Source organism: Octodon degus, unplaced genomic scaffold (assembly GCF_000260255.1).
Source record: "Octodon degus isolate 3935 unplaced genomic scaffold, OctDeg1.0 scaffold00037, whole genome shotgun sequence".
Lineage (NCBI taxonomy): Eukaryota > Metazoa > Chordata > Mammalia > Rodentia > Octodontidae > Octodon > Octodon degus.
In genome coordinates, this window is record NW_004524613.1 from 8305404 (window position 1) to 8314956 (window position 9553).

The 9553-nt window shown below is 41.1% G+C and overlaps 1 protein-coding gene across 1 annotated transcript in view; it reads left to right on the forward strand.

The window, feature by feature from the left end:
- The first annotated feature begins 1183 nt into the window (after nt 1–1183).
- The window catches only part of Ctnnbl1 (catenin beta like 1), a 189438-nt gene continuing 181068 nt past the window's right edge, over nt 1184–9553 (forward strand). Inside the window, exon 1 of the mRNA XM_004630898.2 lies at nt 1184–1385. Within this exon, the coding sequence (XP_004630955.1) occupies nt 1356–1385 (30 nt within the window). The 5' untranslated portion in view covers nt 1184–1355. The remainder of the gene's footprint in view (nt 1386–9553) is intronic.

Consider the following 9553-nt stretch of genomic DNA (forward strand, 5'->3'; position numbering starts at 1 on the left):
GAGCCTGAAATCCAGTTGATGAGGCTGTCAAATACAAGAAGCAACTACCAAGTGCAACATTACAGGTTGAAATGTGTAAACAACACAGGAGGTGCCAGGAGAGAAAATGAAGCAAAGGTCCTCAGAGGAGAGGAATTTGGGACTTTGAGAAATAAAATAATTTCTGTATAATTGAATATAAGATGGGATGGAGACGGTGATTATAAATATGGACGTGAAAGGTAGAGTAGAGCCTAAGTTCCAAAAGATTACTGGCAAGTGCGAGGGCCTGAGTTCAATCCCCGGTTCCACCAAAAAAAAAAAAAAAAATCATCTTCAGACGATTAGATGTACTCTTTGATTCACTCCCAACAATGGGCAGATTTCTCCTCTAGAAAAGATTGATTGATTGGAACTGGGTATTGAACCCGAGGCCTTCCTAATGAGTGACATCTCCAGGTCTAATAATTTTTATTTTGAGGCAAGGTCTTGTTAAATCTCTAAATTGCCTAGGCTGGGAGGGAAGTTTTGATCTTCCTGCCTCAGCTTCCCAGAGTGCTGGGATTATAGACCTGTGCTACCACACTTGGCTCAGAAAAGCTTTTTATATCATTTAGACAAGATCATCCAGGTGCCACTGGACCTTGCTTAGCTAACTAAACAGAAGCTCAGAAGGGGAGATGTGATCACTGGTGGTTCCTTAGCCAGCAATAATCGTATGGCTCGGATGAGTCACTTTTTGAGCCAGCACTTTTTAATATAAATATAAATGACATCTACAGATGTAATTTTTTCTATGAGATGAACTTAATAAGTAAAAGTGAAATTAATTAATACGTTTAATACATTTAATTTGGTCCATTATATCCAAACTATTACAACATGTAACCAGTCTAATTATTAAAACTCACAGCATACTTTATTTACAGCATATTTTATTTATGACATCTCAGCGTAGGCTGCCGAGTGGAGTACCGAACCATGCAGTTCTGAGCCCAAATCCCTGGAAGGACTCTAGAGCACACGGGGAACTCCTAACACTCCGCCCTGCACATAGAGGGCGCGCAAGCAATCTTGACTCCTTTCGGTCCTTTCGCTCACCAAATCTCACTCCTCCCAAGTCTCCGCCCTCCTTTCCCACCCGCTTCAGCCTCCAGGCGGAAGCTCTACAGTCACAGATGCAAGGCGTTTTACGGCAGCGCTGCCTTTTACCGCAGTGTGGCCTGAGCTCGGATCTCGCGCACTTTTATCCTATTGGCTCAGAGGTCTCACTCGCGGCACTTTACGGCAGTGTGGCTGGACTCGCTTCTGAGCGGCCCGTGGTTCGGCTGTGAGTTAGGGGAACAAGGGTTCCCGGGATTGACTGAGCCAGGAGCATGGACGTGGGCGAACTTCTGAGCTACCAGGTAGGAGGGACAGGACGGGCCGGAATACCTTCCCTCGCCTGGCAGGAGCCACAAGGCCAGAGTCCCTTAATCTCAGCCTTTCTCTTTCCCAGGCCCCCTCGCATCTCTGCCACCTGGGGATGCAGACTCGCGTTTCACTCCACTCGCTGAGGCTCTTCTGGGTCCTTTCGGTTCATTTCTTCCCTAGGCCTGTCGCCCTTCACCTTCTCTTACTGCTCTGTGGGACCTGGTCCCTGCAGCTCCTCTGAAGCTCCGGACTTCTCCTGTAGTCACAACCGTCTTCTCTCTTCCCCCCACTTCCCGCGTCGATTTTGAGGTATAGAGGTTATTGGGCATGCACTGCTCTTTGATTTGGGCCCCAGCTTCCCCACTGACTGCCTGTGTGGCGTTTGGACGGGTCATTTCTCCCTCTTTGAGTCGGCTTTCGTACCTACAGATTGGAGGTAATATAACTACGTGGGAGGATTGAGGACTGTACCAACTAATGGAAGTAAAAGGCTGTTTTGAAAGTGTATAAAAGCTGCCCCCATATGAGCTGCGGTTGTTGAGAGATGTTTGGAATTCTGGCGTGGGAAGGATTCACACGAATCTTTTTGTCCTCCTTGCTTAGGGTACTTGTAGGAAAAAGGTGGCACAGAGGCCAGAAAATACTTCGCCGAGGTCACTCAACAAGTAAAAGTTAAAACTAGAGTTCAAGTGTCCTGGTTCCAACCCAAAGCTTTCCCTGTTGCTTGACTTCCTAAAGAAAGCTCAGGTGAACTTTGCTGTCTAGTGTGGTGGCCACTAGCCACAGACTGTATTTGAACGCATAAACTGTGACTAATCTGAATTGAGAAGTATTATAAATGGATTTTTGAAGACCTAGTATGAAGTGGAAACTTACATTGTGTGATCCTATTGATAACATCAGCTATCTTGATTATTGGTCATATTTTGGATAATGGATGGAATAAAATAGATTTATTTTTAAAAATCTTTTTTATTTATTCATTTATTTGCTACAGGGTCTCTCTATGTGGCTCAGACTCGTAGTGATCCTCCTGCCTCAGCCTCCTCAGCGCTGAGATTACGGGTGTGTGCTACCGCACCTGGTTTCAATGGCCAGTACGCCATGTAGTACCCGGGATCGAACTGGGCAGGCGCTTAGACTGCCGAGCTATCTCCTCGGACCAATAAAATACATTTAAAACCAATCTTGGCGTGCAGGTGACGATTCATATCTGTAGTTCGAGGTCCTTGGAAGGCTTGGCTGGAGAATTAGCTCGAGTCTAGTGAGTTTGGGACCAGCCTGGGCAACATAGCAAGACGTTGACGATAACAACAATAACAACACCAGCAGCAAAACTTGCCTGTTTCTGTTGTTTTTCAGATGACTTCTGGAAAAATTTAAAATATATGTATCGTTGGCCTTGGATTTCTATTGGATAGCTCTGCAGTCAGAAATAGGTGATTAGAAGCCATGAGGCTGGAGCTCCAGGCTCCTTGGAATCTGTTTACTAGAAATGGCTGCTGTAGCCTTGAAAAAGTACTTAACCTCTCTGTGCCTTGGTTTCCTCACCTCTAAGGGCAGGGGCAGTGATGGCATTGACCTCAAAAAGCTGTTATGAAGATATTGAGGAATGTAAGTGGTTAAACCAATGCCTGTCAAAGAGTGAACATTAAATAAATACTCAGGGCTGACCACATAGCTCAGTAGACTAAAGTGCCTGCCTAGGCAGGTGCAGTGACCAGGGTTTGGTCCCCGGTGTGCTGTGCTGGCCCCACCCTCAGGGCGCTTGAAACTGCTACTGATACTGGGTGTGGTGGTGTACCCCTGTAATCCCAGTGCTTGGGAGGCTGAAAGCAGAAGGATCACTATGAGTCTGATCTGAATTATCAGTCCCTGTAGTAAATACAAAAAATAAATACAATAATTGTTGTGTCACTCTCAGCCAATATAGTATAAAAAACTGGTAAGACTCCAGACGTCCCAGAAAAGAAGTTGCAAGTAATAGAGAGATAGAAGGCCTCCCCCCCGCCCCCCGCTTTTTCCTTTATTTCTTTTGTGGTACAGGGGATCAAAGCCAGGGATACTCTATCACTTAGCTTCATTCCAACCTTAAAAAATTTGGTATCTATCTATCTATCTATCTATCTAGATATCTAGATGTCTGCCTATCTATCTGATACAGGGTCTCACTACGCAGCTCAGACTTGTAGTGATCCTCCTATCTCAGGCGTGCACCACCACAGAGTTTCAGTGGCTGGCTTGGTACAGGCTGCATGACATGAGGTGCAGGAATGGAACCCAGGTCTTTGCACTTGCCAGGCAGGCGCTTAGACCACTGAGCTATCCAGGCCCATCCTAACCTTTTTTTTAAACAGGATTTTGATAAGTTGCCCAGGTTAGGTAACTTGTGATCCTCCTGCCTTAGCTTTCAAGTAGAAGTCAGTACTTGTGGTAAAACAAGAAAGGAGATAGGGTGATTGGCTGAGTGATTGTGTGATTGTCTGGGAGTTATGGAGTGCTAGGTTCTGGACTTATACCAAGAATATTACAGCTAGAAGAAGCCCATTTATTTACTCAAAAAAGTTTATTGAACACCCACTGTGTACAGGGTACTGTCTCTCCTGGATATGTATATGTCATGAAGTAAAGCAGAAGAGGCTCTTGCTTTTGTCTTGACAGGAAAGTCTGTTGGAAAATCATAAGATAATAAACAAGCAAACGAGAAATTCAGATGGTATTAAGTGTTACAAAGGAAAGGTAGTCTGCTGCAAAACTGTGCTGTTTTGTGTGGTAGCTGCTAGGTATGTGTGACTATGGAACACCTGAAATATGGTTGGTTGGAATTGAGCTCTTTATATATGTAAAATGCACCCTGGATTTCAAAGACTTAATGTGCAATAATGAAAAGAAAATCTTTTAATTGTTATATTGATTGCATGTTGAAATGATAATACTTAAGATATTTAAGGTAAATAATAATATTTAAAATATTAATATGTTTAAGATAATACTTGATAATATTTAAGAAAATATATTATTAAAACCAATGTCCCCTTATTAAGAAACCTTTTTAAAGTGGCTACTAGAAAATTTAAAATTACATATACAATATATAGTTTTTCTTTAAAATTTCTCTTATTAGTACATGTGTGCAGTACAAAAAGCTTGCATTCCTTTTGGGGATTTCATATGTGTACATAATAGATCTTAATTTTTTTTTCACCCTTTCCTTTCCTTCTGGCCCTTCACCCATCTCTTGATACCCTTGTCCTTTTTTGTTCATATTTAAAATATATAATGTTTACATTCCATTATGGCCTACATGTACAGGCTTACATTGTATTTCTGTTGGACAGCACTGCTGTAGAAAATAACCTCTGGGAAAAGGGGACAAGACCTATGTAGATAACTTGGTCAGAGACAAAGTCTGAGGAATGGACATTAATTGAAGGTGAAAAGGAGCCATTTGTGTGAAGGGAACAGAGTGATGGAGGGGGGGAACAGCAAGTGTATGTAGTAGCTGTAGGTAGAAACTGGTGCAACCTGTAAGAGGAGCAGAAAGAGAAGCCACATGGGCGCAATGGAACTTAGTGTATGAGCAGGGAATGGTAGGTGATGAAGTTGAGGTATAGGCAGAGGACAGCTTATGTAAGACTTCTTGTGCCGTAGTGAGTCGTTTCAATTTTATTTTGAGAAGAGATACAGATTTTTTATCCAACTAATGTGTTCACAGACAAAACATGAACCCCAGTTCATTGAAGGTAGTTAGCTGAAGTTGTAAGCCAAGGTAGCAACTGATCTAAAACCAGAATCCTGATCTCTATCTCCTGCCCATTTATTCCCTAAGTGCACTGTTCATTCAGTTTTTTTTTCTGTAAGCGCAGTGTTCGCTTCCTAAAGGATTGTACTTCTGTAGCCCATAATCCGTCAGAGGCACCCATCTCTTGTGGAGGGTCATGAGGTTGGATTTGTGGATGTGAAATCTCCTTGAAAGCAGTAACATTCTATAGATGGAAATGAGACTTCTACCACTAAACCATCAATGCAAGAGACATTCTATAAACATGAAAGACAAATGAGTTATGTGAATCATCTGTAAATCCTCATAACAAACCTACAGGGAGCTTTTTTAAATTTATTTATACTGTACAGAGGAAGAAACTGAGGTGCCAAAAAGTGCCTAAGAGTTTCTAGCCAGACAGTGGGTAGCAAGGCCAGAATACTCATTTCTTATTTAGTTCCTGCAGCCCCTGACCACTGCCCTGTACTGCCCGCCTACTGTGTACCAGATGCTGATCTAGAGTGCCTTTTTTTTTAAGTTTATATATTAAATTAAAAAAAAAAATACCTTGCTACACAGTTCAGACTCGTAGTGAGCCTCCTGTTTCAGCCTCCCTAGCCCAGGGATTATAGGTGTGCACCTGGTTTTGGTGACTGGCGTGGCATGCCTGGGGTTCCGGGGCCAGCATGACATGCAATACTTGGGATTGAACATGGGTCCTTGCACTTGCCAGGCAAGTGCTTAGGCTGCTGAGCTATCTTCCCAGCCCTAGAGTGCTTTAGGATCAGAAATCACATTTAATTGTTAGCATGTCCTCTGAGAAGGTGGCATGCCTTCTTTATGGAAAAGGAAACTCAAAGTAGAGAAGGCAAGTTGCTTGCCCAGTCTATAGTCAGTAAGGAACAGAGGCAGAACTGCAGTCAACTGAACACTCAAATGAGTTCTCCATTTTCAAATTTTAAATATCTTTAAGATTTAAAGTGTAGAACATATATAGAAGAATGTGTAAGTCTTTTTTCTTTTTATGTATTTGGTACAGGGTCTGTAGGATCTCACAATACAGATTTGAACTCTTGTGATCCTCCTGTTTTCAGCCTCCCAAGTGCTGGGATTATAGGCACATGCCACCATGCCCAATCTTTTTTTTATTTAAAAATTTTTTTTAATGTATTTGAATTTATTTTATTTTATTTTATTTTTTGGTGGAACCAGGGATTAGAACTAGAGCCCTTGCACTTGCCAAGGAAGCACTTATTCCACTGAGCCATCTCCCCGGCCCCTGAGCCATCTCCCTGGCCCCCTGACTGCTTTGTTGAAGCAGCCACTTAAAGAACTGAACTAAGGGGCAGGCTGCCTGTGTAAGTCTTAAGTGCTGTTATTTTTAATTTTTACTTGGAAAATAGACTCAATCTGAACACTGAAATTCATTTCCTGGGAACATAGGGAAGTAAGTCATCTGATTTGAATATCTCCTCCCCCAGCTTTGACTCATTCTCTGTGACATCTTAGATTTTGCATTTCTAATCAGATACCAGATGATGATTCTAAGACTGGTGGTCTGGAAACCAAACTTTAAGATCTGGCCTAGAATGATTTACATTTCTTTTAAACCTTTCCCCAGCTAGGACATCTCTCCCTTCTCATGGGCATTGGTTTGCAGATTCTTCAGCTTAAGTTATACTTTTTCTGTGCCATTCAAGATTTTGAGAGCAAATCGCTTAATCTTTCTGGGCCTCAGTTTCCTTATATGCCTAATGAGGGGATTAAATAAGACTATCATTGAGATCCCTTCCAGCTTTAAAATTCTGTGGTACTAATTATTTGGGCCAAGGGCTCCAGAGATTTCAAGGGATAAAAAAGCTTGACATAGTAGAAGGAATTGGGGCTGAAAATCTTAGAGATTTGAGTTTTAATCCCACCTTTATCATTACTTATCCAGATGACTCAGGACAAGTCACTTCCCTTCTCTGTATATCATTTTTCTTAACCACTATAAAATGAATTTGGGCTATAATAATCTCTGGTTCTTTCTATTCCTAAAGTTCAGAGACAATGGTGAGCAGGTAGAAATCTCATACACTGTCAAGAAATGTTTATTAAAGCTATTTAACATTTTTTGATGCTTACTATATTTCTTTTTCGGGGCAACTTGGTGGGAAGATTACAATTTTTTGCTGAGATTGGTTCTTTCAGTAATAGAGTTAGGCACAGAGTGCCTCAGTATATGCCTTACATCCTTGACATATGTTAACTATTCATTTGAGAAGACAGGAGAATTACAATGTGGATAGGAGGTGGTGGAAAAAGTCTTAAAAGAGGAAACCAGTTATGTTCCCAATATGGAAATGTACTTTTTGATGCCTTCAGGCTTAGACATCTCATCAAGAAGTGTGCCCAGCAGTTGCCTGGCTGAGAAGTTTCTGCTGCATAGGCGCGTATCTGAACTCCAGGGCACTCTCATTAATACTAATTCCACAGATGTCTGGAAAAAGTTCTTACCTCCAAAGTTTTGTAATAAAGAATTCACATTTAGCACAGCTTGGCTCAGTGGGAATGGCCTGCTTTGTGATATGAGAGGTATTCTGTTTGAGGCAGATTGAGGTCAGAGACCCTCGGTTTGGATGATATGCAGACACCCACTCCTCTTGTCACCTGTCAGTAATAGCATTTCTTCGAATTGAAAGGGTTTATAGGAATCTGTAATTTTGCCCTCCCTGTCTTCTGAAAAAACTATTTTAACAATAACAAAATGACTGGAACAGTATACAAATAAAAGTGAGAAGAAAATAACTACCCTTATTCCATACTTTTATATTTCCACAGTCTTTATGTATTTTCCATGGTTATAACTGCCATATATTTTGTTTTGTTTTGTTTTAAATTTAACATTGCAAGAAGTATTTTTTTTTGTTTCTGCATAGCCTTTATGTTATTTTTAACATTTGCATACTTTTTGCTTGAGTAGTCGACCATTTTCCCCAAAGTATTTCTCTATAATTAGATATTTAGGTGGCTTCCAGATTTTTGTTCTTGGGGATAATAATATTGTGGTGAACTTCTTAGTTCATGTGGCATTTTTTCCCTTTCCATCTGTTGTTAGTAATTGCCTTGTGTTATCTTCTGTGCTAAGTATTGCATGTACTAAGATTATTAAGATATGATTCTGGGCTTTAAAGAATGCATAATTCGACAAGTGAGATAGGCATTTAAACAACTCACTGTATAAATAAATGGGTTCTGGGAGCATAATTGGATATGGCTGGAGAAGGGATGTATTGATGGGGATGGATTTGGTGTGGTAATTGAAGTAAAGGAGGAAGACATTGTAATTCTAACCTTGATGAATGACTAGGAATTCTAGGGGTGACAAAGCCTGGGGAGAGGCATTCTTGAATATGGGGTGGTGGGAGGGGAGAATGTTTATTGGGTGAGGGGAGAGGAGTGGCAGGAGATGATGGGGTTTCTCAGCTGCAGACCTGTTAAGCAGTACACAGTGCTCATATAGAGCCAATCCTTTATCAGTTCATGGTGCTCCCGGCAGTGTGTATTCCAATTTTACTGCAATCTTGATAGTACTAGTTGTCATAATTTATTTTTTCCCATTAATTTAGTAGACATCTAAAATGTTAGTTCAAGGTTACTTTAATAAGCATATTTTTCTTGTGTGTGTTTATCATTTGTATTTCTTGTTATCTGTCTTTTTCTTTTACGATAGTAGTTGTAGTTTGTAATTGAGTTTTTCTGTTGTAGTGGTGGTGGTGTTATGTGTGTTAGACACAGTACTGAAAGCCTGAACACTTGTGCCCAAATCTGTCTTTCATTCTGTATTGGCCTCATCTTACCTATAACCCTAAGAATATTATTCTAGGCATAATGCCATTTTATAGCATCATAAAATAGGTTACTTTTTTTTTTTTGTGGAACCAGGGATTGAACTCAGGCCCTTGCACTTGCCAGGGAAGCGCTTATTCCACTGAGCCATCACCCCAGCCCCTAAAATAGGTTACTTTTTGCATGACAGTTTAGACTCATGCTTTTCAGAGTTGCTTTTGTGCTATAAATAAGAGAAAAAGTATTATTTCCATTGATACTTCCATTTCAGAGGTTTTTTTTTTTTTGGTGTGGCTGGCTCAGCCCACCCTGGGGGAAGGGCTGGCGTGGCATGTGGGGCCAGGGATCCAACCAAGGTTCCTGAGTGCTTGGCCTAAGCTTGCCCAAGAAGGCGCTTTAGACCACTGAGCTATCTTGCTGGCCCCAGAGTGGTTTTTGTTTCTTCTCTTGAGTGATTTTTTTTCTTCTTAAAATTTATTTTTTCACTTTGAACCTTCTCATCTTCTTCTGGCTCATTCTTCTCATACTCACAAAACACATTATGTTTTTTTTTTTTTTTTTTTTTTT